We start from the raw sequence: 19600 nt of genomic DNA on the forward strand, positions 1-19600 counted from the left end.
TTGTATGTCATGGGCGACATACTTCTTCAGATTTCCATTTCACTTCCAATACACCATATTTTTGTAATGTTTTTATTTCATTATTTCTAAGAAGAGACCATGTAAGAAACTGACTTAAGTGCCTAGGGCACTAATTATTTCAAATGCAGTAATCAATTTCAATCAGCAAAGAGGGGGTGCAGGGACTTACATGCATAGACAAACAAGTATCTAGACTATTGACCACCTATCCCTTACCACAGCGGTAGTTGAAGCCACGTATCCATGGTGATTTTGGCGGGATGACAGGAGTTACTAGGCACAGAGAAATATCATGTACAGGTCTGGAAAGAAAGATATGATCGTTTGCATCTTTGCCACAATTGTTGCTCTGCAGTGTTGACTTCAATATGTGCACCGAAGTCAATGGCGTAGATGCTTGTTGGTCTGGGCCTACATGTATAATTATCTCTCGACATTTTCTTGTGTAAATGAAGAAATTGTTAGAGTCAATCTTTTACATGATACATCAACCGCTCAGTGCCAGAAATGGGTAAGTGCAATAGCTGCTACGTGTTGATAAGTACAATATACTGTGTGTAAATTGCAAAATGTTTACAGGGCAGCTATTACACTTACCCACTTCTGGCGCTAAGCAGTCGACATCTACAGGTACACTGCAAGATTCTCATCTGTGTGACGCCGATGTCACATCAATGTCACTCCATCGGAAACCACACCTCGGTTTTCCATATCGCCGGTCCGAAATAGCCGGGTAGCCAGCCTCCTAGGTTTCTACAGAGTGACAAGCGGCGCGGTGACTTCGCAGGAGAGTCACACCGGTGTGACTACGCGACTGGGCCTGGGTGCTCAGTACCGGGGTTTTGGGTTGCCGGTTTTGCTTTTATTGCCATATTTTTTATATTCTCTTGATTTATTGAATTAATTTTTTTATTTCTTGCTTTTTTAAGGGATTAGGAAGGGGGAAATTGCAAACTGAACTTCAAAAATAAGGAAAATATTAGATGAATAAAATAAATTTGTTAGTAAAAGAAATAAACATGATAAGTAAACAAAGTATAATTCAATAAACTAATATGATGAATAAGATACATTTTTCTTAATTGATGGTTATTTGAATAACTAAATAAATTTAAAAAAAGAAAGAAATAAAAATGAAGAAACCAATAAACATGCAAAGAATGGAAGAAACAAAGAAACACTTCGAAAGAAAACAACTTGAGAAAAATTGCAAATAAAGAAGTTAAAAGTAGGAATATTATAAGAATCATGTAGGCCTATTGATGAATTAAAATGTTAATGTTTAAAATAAATTAATAATTATAACAATAATATTAATATTTGCGTGATAAAAAATAAGACACAATTTCAAACAAACACTGCAATATGCCTATAGGCCTATTGATTAGAATAAATAAAAACAAAATTTAGTGAAATATAATTAAGTGAATATCAAACTGAAGCAACAAAACAAGTTTTTTTAAAAAGTGCATGCATCAAGTTTACAAAAATACACAGCAAACAAAAGTTTACCTACGAGTCGCCAGTCGACGACAATGGCAACAAAATACAAATAAAAAAATTCCCCGATTTATAGGCATAATTTGATAACGTACAAAAATCAACGTGAAAAAGGAATCAAACTAATAGGCCTATAAAAACACCATTTTGAAAAACGGAAAAGGAAAATAACACAAGCCAAAGTTTTGCATAATCTTACAGCCGGCAGTAAAAGTATAAATTTGTAGTAGGCCTATATTCAGGAAAGTGGCAAGAAGTAAAACAAAATGCATGCTAGGCCTATAAATCAATTTTAAATATAACAGAAAAATTTTTGCTTCAAAATGAGTAAAGTTTTGGCAAATCAAAATATATAAATTGAAAATGCTAGGCCTATAGGCGAACTTCGGCTGAAAATAAAATAAATATAAAACAAATGAACAAAATAAAAACATTTGAAATGAAACAAACAAATAAACCAAGAACAAGAACTGCAAATTAAACACACACTGTTGATGAGATTATTAAACAGACAGCACTAAAAGAATTAAAATTATATAAAAGAGAACATCAAATAAATGAAACAAAATGAATCGGAAGTATCACAGTTGAAACATAAATGATTATAAAGAATGCAAAAGCACGATAAAAAAACAAAGGCGGCAGTACGGCCACACACCCATGCACTGCAGTACAGCATGCATCAATCAATTAATTAATTATAAAACCAACTCATTCCATTCATGAGCGTATACAAGCAGTAAACAAGCATGATACGCGTATTTGTCATCACCAGCGCGTATTTTGTAGATATACGCGCGCGTCCCCAGAGTGTTCGAACTCATAACAGGGTTCGGTCAACGACCTTTTGGCAGCGTAGTCACCTTGAAGTTCGCCGACTGGGCACCGAGCAGGCGACGCATGGGGCACTGGCTGCGGAAGTCACTTTGATGTGACTACAAGATGTGGACCACTGTCGGAATCTAGTCAGTGGTGTACATCATGAGTCGCCGATGCGGCATCGAGCAGGTAACACATCGGAGGCTAGCAGTTGTAGTCACTGCGTGATGACACTGCTGCATAGTACACTACTGCCTTGTTTCCGATGTAGTCACTCTCCTGTAGTGACTCCGTCGGCCACCATAAGGTAGGTTATTATGGCGTGACGGCGGTGGTGACTGCAGAGATCCAGTGCGATGTAGTCACTCTGCCGCCAGGAATTTTGCAGTGTAGGTAAGACTAGTCGTTTCAAAAGCAAAATCCTACCGTGCTTGTTATATTTAAGTATTTTTCTCAAACACAATGCTATATTCAGGTATGCCCAAGCTACCTGTATGAATTATTCTGTTTATACAAACCAGGTCTTGGTCTGCGACCAGCTTTGGACATTATTATAAGTTGTACATATTATGAACACCGAGTCAGATTTGATCTTTCCCTATAGAAGTCCTTTTCAGAGGCTGAGCTTTGGTACTCTAACAGTGCCATCTTCTGAGGCTGAAGATGGCACTTGCTAGAGTTCAAAGCTCAGCCTCTGAAAAAGACTCTGAAGGAAACATAAATCCTACTCATGTTTACTGACCTAGAGTAGAGTCCGAAGTTACCGTTTTCTAAAACCCATTTTCCGTGTTGTAAAATTAATAAATCTGTGTCACAAATAAAGCTTAAAATGTATAAACAATGATATTAAGGGGGTACTACACCCCTGCCCAATTTTGTGCTTATTTTTGCATTTTTTTTCAAAAATTATAAAGCATTGGTGACAAGTAAGATACTACCAAAAAAACGTTGACAACGTAAAGAAATCAGCAAGTTTTAAAAAACCCACCTCGGCTCACTTTTTGAAACTTGGTCCCATTTGTAAAAGGTATTAATTTAAACTTCATCATATTTATATAAATTTAAAACATTTCCAGAAGTGTAGTAGGCTTGTAATCTTGTTGGAAACGCTGTATTCTGTTGAAATAAAATAAAAACACTGATTTCCTGTCGGTATTCAAAATGGGACCAAGTTTCAAAAAGTGAGCCGAGGTGGGTTTTTTTTAAACTTGCTGATTTCTTTACGTTGTCAACGTTTTTTTGGTAGATTTCTTTTCTTTTTATGAATGTAACCAAGTAGCTCCAAGCTTGGAAAGTCATCAGGTTACAAAGTGCTCCATAAAACGAAAAATAGATGTTTGAAGTTGCTGTTCATGATTTATGACAATAAATAATTAAACAAAACTTTATCAGTCGTTTATTTTAAAACTTGCTCGTCACAGCGTGACTGAGGCGCATACAATGATCAATATATATTTTAATATACTTTAATTATTCAAGGCAACGTAAATATGTACAGAAAATGTAAATATAAACAGCACACACCCAATGTTGACAATGCCAGAGAGATACGGAGAGTAAGTCCGATTTACTTCCAAGTTGGAACTGGTAAATGCGCATATATTTAAGCCTATACTACGGAAGCGTCTAAATGCCCCGACTAGGCAAGATAATCGTGTTTGAATGTTTGTGGTTCTTTATAGCCCTGAGGGCCAACCTAGTTGGATATGCCTATTAAGCGGCAGTTATCTGCGATCTTTCGTGGTTTGTGGTTTTAATTTCCTTATCAAGCACTGGCCTCTATCGGGAGCTAATTTATAGTTTAAGCTTGTTGGATATCCATATTTCGTGGTTTGTGGTTCTTCGTAGCCCTGTGGGGCAATCTAGTTGCAAATACAAATTTCGCGGTTTGTGGCTCTTCATTTCGTTTATCGCGGTTTGTGGTCTTAATTTATTGGATATCCATATTTCGCGGTTTGTGGTTCTTTATAATCTATTGGCCTGTGGGCAATCTAGTTGGATATCCAAATTTCGCGGTTTGTGGTTCTTTGTAGCCCTGCGGGCCAACCTAGTTGGATATGCCTAGTAAGCGGCGGTTATCTGCGATCTTTCGTGGTTTGTGGTTTTAATTTCCCTTATCAAGCACTGGCCTCTATCGGGAGCTAATTTATAGTTTAAGCTTGTTGGATATCCATATTTCGTGGTTTGTGGTTCTTTGTAGCCCTGTGGGGCAATCTAGTTGCATATCCAAATTTCGCGGTTTGTGGCTCTTCATTTCATTTCATTTCATTTTATCGTGGTTTGTGGTCTTAATTTGTTGGATATCCACATTTCGCGGTTTTTGGTTCTTTGTAGCCCTGCGGGCAATCTAGTTGGATATCCCTATTAAGCGGAGGTTGTCGGCGATCTTTCGCGGTTTGTGATTTTAATTTCCCTTATCAAGCCCTCTATCGGCAGTTAATTAGTTTAAGCTTGTTGGATATCCAAATGTCGCGGTCTGTGGTTCTTTATAGCCCTGCGGTGAAATCTAGTTTGATATCAATATTCAGCGGCAGTTGTTGGCGATCTTTCGCGGTTTGTGATTTTAATTTGTGACAATTTATAATATTTATTGCAAATATAATTTCAGATTGAACTGTGAACAGAGCCAATGATAAATGTGTTTTAAATAACGAAGATGTCATGATAGTCAGGCATGGTGAAAGCATCTGGATGGTGAAAGTAGGCCTAGGCCTAGGCCTAGATGAGAATAAAAAATCAGACATGTTTGTTTGATGAAAAAAAAAATATCATAATAGCAATGGATGTTCGAGATGGTGTTATTCTTGATTTATGACAATACATTGGTTAATAAAACATTAAGAAAAAAAAAGTGGTGGGAAGTTTGAACCTGAGCAAAAATTCATAAATGGATTAGAAGTCCAGGACCTTAACGCTTCGCCACGGGACGACCCGTTATAACGACGTGTGAAAGTGGAGTATTTATTAATATGAATGTATGCTGTGGTCCGGAAAGAATAAAAGAATTGCGAAAAACTTGATTTTTTGGCGAATGGGATCCAGAATTTGTATGTAGGGTATCCAGGAATATACTAGGGTATATTTGAAAGTGAATCTCAAAAGGTAGTAAGCGACAGTGACAGCCATGTATGGCTGTAGCAGTGACGAAAGATTGTGGATATCAGTATGATTAGCTATGATTTTCCACTAATTTTGGCTATGAAATACCGCGTGAAATAAAGCAAGAATGTTTATTTATTATCAAACAATCGGATTGACTGTATGATTGGTGTAACTTTTTGAATTAATGAGTTATTAAAATATTACACTTTGGATAGTAAATACGATTTAGCATGGTTTTAGATATATTTTGTACCCAAAAAAAAATATCATAGAACAATAGCGTTTTGTTTCGTAAATATAGTCCCGCGGTGCATCTTCTTATTCTTCTTTATCAGTCGTTTTTTTTAAAACTTGCTGGTCATGCTACCGCGTGACTCTAATTTATATTATAGGGGCAAGGACTACAACTACTGCACTGGAAATTTTATTTCAGCACAGACAACAGTTTTGGAGTTACATTCAAAAATGAGGAAAACCAATATTTGATCAATAAATCAATAACTACTTGCCTTGAGTTGCTGAATTTTCAGTGCAGTAGTTGTAGTCCTTGCCCCTATAATATACATATCTTACTTGTCACCAATGCGCTATAATTTTTGAGAAAAATGCAAAAATAGGCACAAAATTGGCCAGGGTGTAGTACCCCTTAATGTCACAATAAAGTGTTCAATATCGCGATCAATATGCTCTGATTGGAATATTCTCACGATAATAGGCCGACTATTACGATGTTTGGAGGGATATAGGGGGTTCATGCCTTGGTAATATACCTTTATTTCGGTATTTTTAAACAGTATTTTTATCATAAAAATTGACATACACAACTCATGATTGTTTTTAACATTTATTCTCTTTTATTATCTTTTAACAATTTTTGTCACATAATACAAAAATGTCATTTTCCGTGTTGTACCTCTGATTCTGTGATTTTCTTCCATTTTCCGTAAAACGGAAAACTTCGGACTCTAACCTAGAGTACCAAGTTGTTTTAAATCGAACTATGAACACTATTGGTGACAAAGTTTTGAAGAACTTAGCAAGTGCCAAGTTGTGGCGTGATCTCCCTGACTGTGTGCTCGAGTAATGTTTTAAGAATTGCCTTAAAACTCATCTCTTCCCTAAGTAGTCATGTGTGCTATAATATCCTTGTGCTACTATCCTTTATGTTATGTTATGTTTATTTCAAACCATTACACTATCACAAAAGTAAGACACAACTCCAATCTTTTAGTTTTGTTTGTTTGTCTTTTCCACTGCAGTGCCCGCCGTGCAGAGGTTTCACTCCCAAGCTTGCAGAGTGCTATAAGAAGGTCAAAGAAACCCACAAGAACTTTGAGATCATCTTTGTCAGTAGTGATAGCGATGAGGAGCATTTCAGAGCGTATTGGAAAGAGATGCCATGGGCTGCCTTGCCGTTTGGAGATGCGAGAAAACAAGCTCTTGCCAAGCACTTCTCAATATCAGGTATGAGGCTGCAGTTCTACAGCTTTGAGCTGGGCTGAATAATGGGTATGAGATTACTCTATTTGACCTAATTAGTGCCTAGGGTGCTTAAGTTTGTCGTTTCGGGGACACATGTCAAAATTGGGAAATGGAAACATGCATTTACGTGAACAAACATTCAAAATAATAGTAAATCTGAAGTTTAAATGACCGTAATCTGTCATGGAAAGGTTTAGACGGCTATTTTTCAACATTTGATAGAATGAAGTTCTGCAGGTGCATTGAAAAAGGGGCTCTTTATCACTTGAAAAATTATGTAGGGAGAGTTAATTAGGGGAGGGGCACTATGATTAAGTCAAATACGGTAGTTGAATTGCTGTCTGAGATCAAGGATTAGGTTCAAGACAAAAATGTCTGGTGAAGAGGCACTACTGTATAAGTGGTAAGTTCCGTGTGGGTTTTCTGTGAATTTTGTGAATGGAGTTCCAACTGCAAAATTAACACCTCGCAAATTTAAATGTGTTAAAAAGAAAAAAAAAATAATTGTTTGTCTCAAAGCTCACGAGTGGTTTGAAAACAAATGCGAAATGCAATTTTTTTATTTTTTTTTTTATTCCCAACTTTTTTCATGGTATTTTGAGAAAAAAATCTAGATTTCACCGAATTTTTCTGGAAAAACTAAAAAAATAATTTTTTTGAAATAAAAAAAAATCTGCATTTATTTTTTTCCAAATCTCATGATTTTACAAATGCGCGCGCGAGCTTTGAGACAAACCTCTTTTTTTTTTGGCCTAAGGTATTCCAAATATAGGGCAGGACTCAGCAATCACGAAAATGACTGTACACAAAAATTATCACTTAGTTAGTACCCTGGCTTAGTACACAGTTGTCTAGTTACACTTTTGTACACAGTTTAGTTACACTTTCCATTGCAAGTGTTGTTTGTCAATATCAAAACAAAAAGTACTAAAATTGTGAAATACCTGCAATGGATGGAGCTATTTATAGTAGTATGGTGAAATTGTATAGGATGTCATGCATATTGTCCAAGAAAACTAAACTGCCAAAGCACGATACAGACCTGTTTTCACAAAATGAGCGGAAAGTTGTCAGAAAAGTAAAGGAGATATGGTTCATTGTATATGACTGTCAGAAAACAAAAGGAAACAAAAGAATTCTTCAATGAAATATTGACTTTTGTTGACCAAGTGATGGTGGACTTTTCTAGTAGGGTGCTGTCCAAGAAACTGAACTGCCAAACCACAATATTTGAGGTATGGTCTCACAAAATGAGCGGAAAGTTGCCAGGAAGGTAAAGGAGATAGGGTTCATCGTATATGACTGTCAGAAAACAAAAGGAAACAAAAGAATTCTTCATTGAAATATTGACTTTTGTTGACCAAGTGAGGGTGGACTTTTCTAATAGAATTCGGTAGGTCAGGATTTTTTCTGGAGGCTAAAATGACTGTATAATACGAGCATAAAATATTGGCAAAAGATTGACAAATCTGGAGAAAATTTGGTCGATCCTTCATGTAATTATTTCGTGTAAGCTAATCCTAACCCTAATCCTAACCCTAAACTAACCCTAAACTAACTCTAACCCTAACCTAATCCTAACCCTAAACTAACCTAACCTAAACTAACCCTAACCCTAATCCTAACCCTAACCCTAAACTAATCCTAACCCTAATCCTAACCTAAACTAACCCTAATCCTAACCCTAACCCTAAACTAACCCTAATCCTAACCCTAACCCTAAACTAACCCTAACCCTAATTTCGTGTATAATTACATGAAGGAGTAACCGGAAATTTGATGATTTTTTTACAAACATATTTTGAAAATGTTCTGAATTTTTTTCGAAAAATTTCTGTCAAACTCAATCAATTTTAATTTTTGGCTCCAAAGTGGCTGATTTTACATGATTTTAGCAATATTTCAAAAATATTCTCCCAAAATGCACATCTGTGTCGGTTGGGCCTGTGAAATGTGTTTTGTTTTTCCGCTGCCTTAACCATAGATTTGTATGGGACATGAAATGATCAAAAGTCATCAGGGAAATTGTCAAAAGTGGGGCTACCAAATCACAGATTTAATAACAATGTGCCTGTTAGATTCTTTCAATTCACACACAAGGATCTCCAAGCATAGAATGACCTTTGAGCATGTTGGGTATAAAAACTCATACTCCACAGCTTGAGGTCAATTCTCAAGCTATATACTTGTTGATTGGAGGTTGAACTTTGCCATTAGAGATGAGATTATTTTGGCTTGCAATGACAGTAATCCAGTATGGAAGCCAAATTTGTCAGCATTATTGATTGATAAATACAAAACCAAAACTAGTTATCCTAACAGATAAGAGCTAGCCAACAGAAGTGGTTCACCCACAGGTTCTGTTAAGAAAACCAGGGTAAAATTTACAAATAATTTATTCTTGATTATGTCCTCTCAGCCTCCAGCATATGTAGTGTGACCTATTTCCGCGATGTCTTTATTTGCTAGGAAGTTACCTGGCTCAGGATTTGGTGACCTATTTCTGTAATGTATTTATTTACTAGGATGCTTGATGCTTATCATGTGTATGGGTTTGGGCAGGACCTTTTGTGATGTGTGACGTTACTAACGTTTAACTACATCCTGTCTACGTCAAAAGGAGAAGCAGCATTTATTTCATGAAAATTTATATTATTCATGTGTATTCCTATTAATTATGTTCTTTATAATTTGGCAAATAATTTCACTCTGGCATCCACTGCTTAAAATATTAGACCTGCCTGTCGTCTATCACATGGTAGAAGATAGTAAAAATATAAATTTATATTGTTTCTTCTTAAACTGCGCCCTGTCTACCGTAAATTCTCCATTCAACAGAGGCACTGCAGCTTGGCTTCTTTGATGCGCTCTTCATCACAATCATCTTCCCAAATATATTTAGGAGTGGCTATAAACCTGCTGCATGGCATGATGCTATAGAAGAGCATTGGTGTAGCGAGGGGGCGGGGGCTCGTGCCCTGGGTGCCACATTTTGGGGGTGCTGAATCGGCTCTAGAGGGCGCTGATATAATATGTTGGCAAAATTTGTGATGGAAAGGATGTATATTGCAGATAACATCAATGTTTCTTTCACAAAAAAAGCGTACCTAACACAGCTGATAATGTAATAAAGAATTTGCTTAAAATGACTGAATGTCCTTTTCATACTTTTTTTTTCCTTTTTCTCTTCCAAGGTATTCCAACACTGGTTCTCTTGGATGAAAATCACAAAGTGATTACAGAGAAAGCAAGAGCACAAGTAATCAAAGATCCTGAAGGCAAGGTAAGGATAAGGAATTCTATTACCCCAAGGGTGCAGCATTCAAATAATGCCTAATGGTGTTTGATTGGTTCATAGGGGTATTGCAAAAGTGGTAATTTGCACATGTGTAATTTCAAAATTGTGAATTGGAAAAAAAAAAAAAGATTTTTTTTTCAATTCACAATTTTGAGTTTTCTCATGTAGACCTATGTAAAAACAACTTATTCACACATTTTCATTTTGCCAGTAGCTGCATTGATCGTGAAAATTACAAACAAATAATTTTCTATAAAAATGTTCACTTTTTGCAATTATTTACAATGTCAAAATGGGCCACTTTCTTGTGACAAAACTTTCATTCTTTTTTTTTGGCAAAATGTTGGAATTTTCTCTTAAAATCATATATATCTATATTTTGGGTAATAGAATAGAAACATGTACTTTAATAGTGCATTATTTACAATGTCAAAATTAGCCAATTTATTGTGACAAAACCTCAATTTTTGAGTAAAATGTTGGAATTTTTTCTTATCACATGTATTGTTTTTGGTAACAAACTAGAAACATGCATGTTTACATTACATATTTACAGGCGTGTCAAAATGGGCCAATTTCTTGTGACAAAACTAATTTTTGGGCAAAAATCACTCGCTTCTTTTGAGTCAAGCCAAAAATATTCCCATTTCAGCAACAGACTAAAAAGAGTAAAGAGAAATTGCATTTTGTTGTCCAACATTGCTGAGATATGTGTAATTATAGTAAGATAATATTTCAAATGGAAGCCAGTAAAATAATAAGCTCGGTGTAAAGATTTGCACCAATGTCAATTCAAAACAATTTAGCACCTGCACAAATTCTTTATGATTAAGTATCAATTGTATATGAACACAACAACATTGCCAAGGTAAATAGATTGAACAAGATTTACATCTGTTAATGGTAATGCAGGTGCCTTTAAAGGCCTATTCAGTGATCCCAGCGAAACTGTAATAAAATTAGAATAGTGTAGAAATTGCGTAAAAGTATAAGATAATTCATTAAAATTGTCATTAGGTCTTTTTGAAATGAAAAATTTGGCAAATATCAAGAACAATAACACAATTGACAAAGTTGAATTCAAATAGCTCATTTCTCTACTTAAAAGTACAGATATTCATGTAAAAATGTCCTATTTTGTATTTCGGCTCATTAGGTGGAAGCGTTACATTTGGATATTTAATTATACCCTGGTGAAAAATCAGTAAAATAATTACATGTCCAAAGCTAATGTTAAACAGGGTGCCTCCACTTAATGTTAACCACTAGCAAGCTGTGTTAGCAAATTTATGCTACTACAGATAAATTAGGTATTTCGCGGCCAAACTGGAACATGCGCGTTGCATCCATGTAGCGTACTAAGTGTGTACGCAATGTAAGGTGTGTGTATCCTTTCTTCTGTACCGTGCTATGTGCGCATGTGTTTATCGGAGCCACTAGCATTCATAATGTTCCAGTTTGGCCAAGAAATACTTAATACTAAAGGTGTAAAACACTTCATGTTGATGATTTTTACGATTTTTCTGAAAGAGCTCATCACTGAATAGGTCTCTAAGGCCAGCTTATGTGTAGTACAGGGTGTCCCAAAAAAAAGAGGCCCCTCATTGCGCCCTCTTTTTCTCCTATTTCTGAAAACTTAATCAAATATATTTTGGTATGTAAAAAAACCTTAAGTCGTTAGCTTTAATAAACCAAAACAATTTTATCAATCGGTTCACAACTTTTGAAGATATGCTCCCGTTTTTCACTCTGTCCACGGAGAAGGTTTGGCTACTTCAAAGATTGAAAAGGAGTACACATACCATGCATGAATATCAAACATTCCTCAATGATAACGTTATAAAATAACTTTATTTATGGAATGGGCTTACCCAGTGGGTTTATGGGCAATGGATTTTGTTAATAGTGTCATTAATTTGTGGGTAAAATGGATGCCGAATGGGACTTCTTTGCTTTACTTTACTTACTTTTGTTTTATTATGTTTCTTACTTTGTTGTTTCTTGATTTCTTTTTTTATTTACAACACAAGTCATTTCTCTTTTTCCCTAAAAGGCTGTTTGGTTTGTCTTTGGTTCTTCTGAACTGAGTTTACTGTGCTGTTCTGCCCTCTACCTGGTTGCCTCCTTGGCGAATACAGGTTTCAGCCCTGGTCCTCATTGCATCAATTGCGTTGCGTTCCATACTTTTGCGCCGGATACTTGCGAATGCATTCAGTAATACGTTTGTGAAGATCTTAGATTTTGCCAAAAAGGAAAATCAAGTGGTGTGAGGTCTGGTGATCGTGCAGGCCACTCCACAGCATGAGCCAACCCAACCACTCTGTTTGCTATCCGTGGACAGAGTGAAAAACGGGTACTTTTATTCAAAAGGGTATATCTTCAGAAGTTGTCAGCCGATTGAAATAATTGTTTTGGTTTATTAAAGGTTTCTTTACATACCAATATGTATTTAATCAACTTTTCAGAAATAGGAGAAAAAGAGGGCGCAATGAGGGGCCTCTTTTTTTTGGGACACCCTGTATATACTAAATTTTAAACCAGTGTTTCTGTATAAGTCTACAAGTGGCAGTTGTTTCAAAATTAATTACACTGAATTATTTGTTGGTTGGTCGGAGGATTGATTGCTTCAATACATAAGGCATATGTATGTCTTTTCAAGAGTTACCGGTCGAGGTGGGGATTGTTGTCACATGAAGGTAAGAATTTAATGATTAGGGATAAGATTATGGTTGATAGTGGTGTTTAACATGTCTATATATATCTTTGCAGGAATTCCCATGGTACCCCAAGGCACTAAATGAATTGGATGATTCTGCACAAGCTGTCATCAATGAAGATAAATGCGTTATTCTGTTCGCTGGTGAGTGTTTTTTAGTTGATCCTACCTCAGAACTACTGATCAACTGAAATAGATGGACATTGGTTCGCCTCAATTTTAGGTTATGACGTTGGTGCATATTTCACTGGGCACAGTATCGAATTGTGCACATAAAATTTAATTGCACAAGGACGGATTGTCAACACACTTGCCACACAACAGCGAAAAGGCAATGACGTCACTACCGAACTTTAACCAAAGAATTTAGATGTCTACAAATAAACCAAGATCATATCTTCAATTGTGATGCGATCAAGCAAAATCAGTCGGAACTCGGAAATATTAAATTTTCAGTTTCTGTATAGGATAATGGCCAAGGATTAGAAGCGTGAGTGGATAAGAATGGCTGAGCAGCGGAATGGCGAAGCCATTCTTATCCACTCACGCTCTGATCCGCGCCATTAACCGACTTAATACACACCTATGACGTCGCGCTATTGTTTTACCGCTCCATTATTTTTCACGAATGGAGTGTTATTGAAATAGGCTGCTCTTTACAAATTGATCAATTACTCATTGATGCCGGACAATTATAATTTTAGGTGCGAGTGCAAAAATAGTCCAACTCAGCTTTATGTAAAATTTCTATAGAAATACCCATCATATCACGATCCAGGTGTTTAGTTCAAATCATCCGTAACCACCTTCTTGAATTATAAAGATTTAAAATGTTTGTTACACAAATTGAATAAACGTAGATTCGTAAAATTATCCAAGTGATTAGACAATCAATAGTTCTTTATGCCCACTTCTAATGCGTTAACTGTTGAAGTAGTTGCGTTTAGGTATCTATTTTGCATAATAAGAAAAATAGGAAAAAAGGTCATATAGGTTCATATGAAATGGTCATTACAGTTGTGTACCTCAAGAAAGGTACACGTATCGCTATACCTGAGCAATGATACTCTTCTCTGTGAATCGAGTGTTCGATTTTGGAACAACCATGCAATTATGGACACTATTGTTTATCTTGGATAATTTTGTGATCTAATCATTCGAGGATATATATCGTTGATTCGCAGCAGAAGGACCAAAATCAGGTACGAAAAGGTACGAAAATTTTAAATGTACTACAACACATTTTACCTAGGCCTATGTCCCTGAACTTTGTCAGAAAAAAACAAAACAAACTTCGCCGCCTTCGACGCGAAATAAAAGCCACCTCAACTTCCAGTCCCCTTCCGAAATCAAATGGATCGTCCCTAACATTGTAATATTTAATTACCGTTAAATGGGGGTAACTTTGGTACGCGGGGTAACTTTGGTCGTTCAAATATATTTTTTAAATGGTCATATTTCCGTACAGCAATATTGTTTTTAGTCATATTTGGTCTCAATTTGTTAAGAAATATATTTGGAAGAAATAAAAGTCGCTCATGTCCAATTTCGTTGAAAGTTACGAAAATATTGGCATTTTTGACCAAAAATGAGCATTTTTTTTGAATTTTTTTCAGACAAAATAAAAATCGATATTTGTGAGCAAGGATGCGTGCTTGCTTAATTTTGCAAGGGGTCAAATGTCACAAAAACAAAACCTTGCCCATATACAGCGAAGATCAATTTTTTCATTTTTTTTTTTCTTCATGGAATGTAATACTCTGACCAAAGTTGCCCCAAATGCGGGGTAACTTTGGTCAGGCTATTTTCAACCCCTAGGGCACCCTTTCAAAATTATTCAAAAATCTTTTTCAACTTCAAGGTGTAGAAGGAACCCTAATGTCATAAAAAAGAGATAATTAGAAATATATTTGGTTTTGTTTGGAAGCAGTGGTTTAAAAACTCTGAAAAGTGCCCAAAGTTACCCCATTTTACGGTATCGGATAGGCCTACTGATCGATGTATGTAAATATTCAAGCATGCCAAAATACCATCAGATGAAACATCAGATATACTAATGACAAATAAAAATTATACAGAAAATAGACCTACTGTGGCTTTTATCATTATTAAACATGCCCGAAGAGAACGATTTAAAAATAAGCAGATTCATAGGCCTAAATACATTGATACAGAATGTGTATTACGTATATGTAGCAATGTTGCCCAAAATATGACAAATTATACGTAGGGCCTAAGTCACTGAAAACGTATAAAAATATAAAGAAGAAAAAAAAATGTTATACAAAACAGTAAGCGAGAAAGAAAGGTCCAAATAAATAAATAAAGGGCCTACAGTAAAGCCTAAATAAGCATTTTCCAAAGTGAGGGTAAAAATACATCTTGCATAATAAGTACAACTTAGCCAACAATTTAACCTGCCCGCTTTTGATCTTGACTTGCTTTTCACAGATTGCATTGTAAGGGCTCGGATAGCTAACGTTTTTACGTATTTATTTTGTGGCACCTGAGAGCAAATCAGACACATCCTTCTGATATCAAATAATTTAGATTTTTATTAAATTAGCGATACTATACACATTTTATGGCAAATTATTAAAAATTGATATTTTTGAAATTTAACAGTCCTCAAAGTAAATTGTATAAATCTAACGATATGCAGTAAATAGTAGGAAGTTGGGTTGAACAGCCGTCAATCATATGAAAATTGTGACCTTCATTATTAAAGATATAGATTTTTTCCTCAAAACACTTAAAAATGTAGGTCTTTTTGGAAAAAAATGTTTAAGTTCAATATGAAAGGTCAAATTTTCAATTGAGTCGGCTTTTCATCCCAGCTACATAGGCCTATAGTTTAATTACATATCATTAGATTTATAAAGTTTACTTGAGGACTGTTAAATTTGGAAAAATATAAAAATATGAAATTTTAATAATTTGTATTATATCGCTAATTTCACAAAATCAAAATTATTATTATTTTTAGATATAGGGACAATCCTCGTATTCAGCATGTAATTCGATATGTCTGATGTGCTCTCAGGTCCCATAACAATACTGTGCAAATGTTGCTATCCTCTTCCTCAATTTATTGTATTAATGAAAATCATTTTCTTCTTGTTTTTTCGTATCATTGTTTTGCATGAATGAAGTGATGATAACAATACGCACTTTTCGCAAATACTTGCTTTTCAAAAGTGCAATTGATATTAACACTATATTAAGTAAATGCCAGTACTTTTTCCTGAAAAGTATTTGCTTTTCAGAGAAAAGAGAAAGGCATTTACGAATGGCGTGTTATTGTGATCATCGCTCCATTCGTGGAAAATAATGGAGCGGTAAAACAATAGCGCGACGTCATAGGTGTGTATTAATAAAGGATAGTAAATAGCATTTACAAAGCTGGATTTTGCAGAAACCCCCATTGAAATTGAATAACTAGTTCCAAAGATATGAGCAATTAAAGGGTCTCCAAAACAATAGGAAACAAAACAAAATAGTTCCTTTGTTTGGCTATATCTCAAAATCAATATTTCCGAGTTTGACTGATTTTGCTTGATCGCATCACAATTGTGAAATGAGTACATAATTGTAACAACATCAAGAAATTTCATCAATTTCATCATATCAAGAACAGTCAAAACATATATTTCTGGACGTTATTTCTTGGTGTTATGGATAAACTACAGACCTGATGAATTTATTCGAGTACATAATTGCTAGTCAGTGGATATAGTTTAACCTGTTAGTGCTAAATTTGATTTGTTCCTTGTGTGTCGTCTGTGAGACGATAGACAACAGTGGTCACAGGATGACAACAAATATGCATTTGTGCAGTGGCGTAACCAGCCAGGGGGGGCAGGGGCTGGAGCCCCCCCATTTTGAACCCTTGCCCCCTGTTTGCCCCCCCAAATGAAAAAAGTTAAAGTAGGCCTACTTCTGAGAGTTATTAATTAACCTCATATCTGGTCATTTTAACCTTAAAAAACACAAATTTTTGCGCGCTTTTATTCCACTTTTTTACCATATGTCACCAGTTTAGCTTCAATATGCCATACACTTCTTTTGTCGCCAAAAGGTGCTGGATTCCTGCCCCCTCATTTATTATGCTTGCCCCCCCCCCCAAATGAAAATGTCTAGTTACGCCACTGCATTTGTACACTATCGGGCTATTATATCCACAGGAGGTGCAGATCATGCAATGACAATGTCCATTTTTGCACTGCCTGGCTTTAATATCTATGAATAATCTGCAAACAAATTTGTCACTTTTTACCTGACAAATTTCTTACAGTTTTCTGTCCTGTTACACATTAATTTACTAAATGCTGCAACAATATGTTCATGCAGGCTGCAAAATACTTCTAAATTAATCCATATTTGCTCACTCAAGGCTGATTTTGCTTGATTACACCACATGTGTGAATAGATTCTCCGATTCTTGTCAAACTTGAAACCCTGCCATAGCTGACCAAAATATCTCCTATATAGAATAATCTCTGATTATGTAGCACACTTGAAAGTAGTAGTCAAATTTATCTTTATAGACCTTGTCGAAACAAGATAACTTAAAACATTTAATCTGTACTTTGACATTTATTTGACCTTCATCAGATGTGCAGGAAGATGATGATGTAACCAAAGCCAAGGATGTTCTACTACCGGTTGCTGAGGAGTATAAGAAGAATGAGAAAGAAGAAGATGACAAACTACACTTTTATGTTGCTGGTGATGTAAGGAAGAATAACTACTGTATTCTCTCTAATAATGCCCCTGGGGGCATGTCAAAAAAAAAAAAAAGGGGGGCTTTATTAGAAGTGAATTTTGGACAGAAATTGTGTTATGCAAGATTAAAAATTGGTGAAATACAAGTCTAAGCTCCATGGTGCCTATGTACGTTTACGAGAAAGATGTCAAGACTATGCTGTGACAAAATATGTGGTAACAGGCGCAGAATGGGTGTAGCATTTTCATATGTGTGATATTGAATTAAGGGCTGGGGTATGAACGTTTGGACAGTATTTATTTTGGGACATTAGAGCACATCAGACATATCGAATTGCATTCTGAATACGAAGAATGTACTTCTGATATGAAATAATTTTGATTTTTTGAAATTCGCAATTTAATACACATTTTATGGCAAATCATTAAAAATTGATATTTTTGATATTTACCAGTACTCGAAGTAAACTTTACAAATCTGATGATTTATACTTAAAGTGTATGTAGGTGGGATGAAAAGCCGACGATCAATTGAAAATTTTGACCTTTCGTATTGGAGATATGGATTTTTTTTCCCAAAACACCAAAAAAAAATAGGTCTTTTTGGGAAAAAAATACATATCTTCAATATGAAAGGTCAAAATTTTCTATTGACCGTCGGCTTTTCCTCCCAGCTACATACACTTTAAGAATATATCATTAGATTTATATAATTTACTTGAGGACTGTTATATATCAAAAATTTGAAAAATATTAAATTTTTATAATTTGTCATAAAATTTGTATTATATTGTGATTTTCAAAAATGAAAATTATTTGATATGAGAAAGACATGCTTCGTATTCAGAATGAAAATTGATAGGTCTGAGGTGCTCTCATGTCCCTCAAAAAATACTGTCTAAACGCAATAAACGCTCATTCTAGATCCCTTAAATGGCACTGTGGCTGAACAATTAGGCGTACAACTCATTATCACAAGGTTGTCAAATTATCAAATTTGTTAATATTCCTGTTATTCCAGATCCAGTGCATATTGTGTGTGTGTTCCAGATCCGGTAATTTGCCGGGACCGATCAGGGCCAACTTGTTGTATCTTTGGGCAAAACACTTTACCTTGCTTATCCCACTCTACTTGGGTGTAAAATGGGGAGATATTGGAGAGTATTTATTGTTATTGTTGGCTGCCAAATGGTGTGATATATTCTAGTGGCAGTGGAATAATGACAAGTATTTTTAAATAATTGTTCTAGAGCACTATGTAAATGCCTAAATTTTATTCCATTATTCTTATGATCCACTAAAAGCCAATTCATAAATTTCTTTCATCACTCAGGAGGACATCGTCGACAGCCTACGAGAATTCCTGAACATCAAAGATGATGACCTACCCATCCTGACCATCCTGGACATTCCCGAGCAGCAAGTATATAAGTGTGACAAGAAAGAAATCACAGCAACCATCATCAACGAATGCCTTACCAAATACAAAGAAGAGTCACTAGAATTTAAACCATTAAGCGGATAGCTATGTACATCGATATGTATTTTCGGAATAATTCCATAACACCCATCACACTGTATGTGTGGAGCCAAGAGCATTATTCAACATACGAGTGTTAAGGGTGTTCTGGAATTGTGCCATATTTTCTTATAAATGTAATTATGTCAATATAATTTTTATATTAAACAACTCATAAAAATTATGTCCTGATTGGTGAAATAGAGTTTTTTGTACCGGTTGCTATTTCAGCATTTTGCCATGATCAGTATTGAATTTTGGCAATCCTGTTATAAAACTTTGGTTCACCCAAGTTTGGTAGTGACGTAGGTGCGTTTTTCACTGGCCACAGTATTAAATTGCATGCATAAAGTTAATTGCACGAAGCGTACAATATGCGTACAAGGGATGCTACTTCACTACTGAACTTGAGGTGAAG

General features: G+C 35.4%; 1 protein-coding gene across 1 annotated transcript in view; it reads left to right on the forward strand.

Moving 5' to 3' along the window:
* The window catches only part of LOC140136082 (nucleoredoxin-like), a 37264-nt gene extending 17869 nt beyond the window's left edge, over window positions 1-19395 (forward strand). The window contains exons 4-8 of the mRNA XM_072157789.1: window positions 6702-6906; window positions 10119-10207; window positions 12992-13082; window positions 17553-17671; window positions 18997-19395. Of these exons, the coding sequence (XP_072013890.1) occupies window positions 6702-6906; window positions 10119-10207; window positions 12992-13082; window positions 17553-17671; window positions 18997-19188 (696 nt within the window). The 3' untranslated portion in view covers window positions 19189-19395. The remainder of the gene's footprint in view (window positions 1-6701; window positions 6907-10118; window positions 10208-12991; window positions 13083-17552; window positions 17672-18996) is intronic.
* Window positions 19396-19600: the final 205 nt, after the last annotated feature.

This window comes from Amphiura filiformis, chromosome 16, assembly GCF_039555335.1.
Source record: "Amphiura filiformis chromosome 16, Afil_fr2py, whole genome shotgun sequence".
NCBI classification, from domain to species: Eukaryota; Metazoa; Echinodermata; class Ophiuroidea; order Amphilepidida; family Amphiuridae; genus Amphiura; species Amphiura filiformis.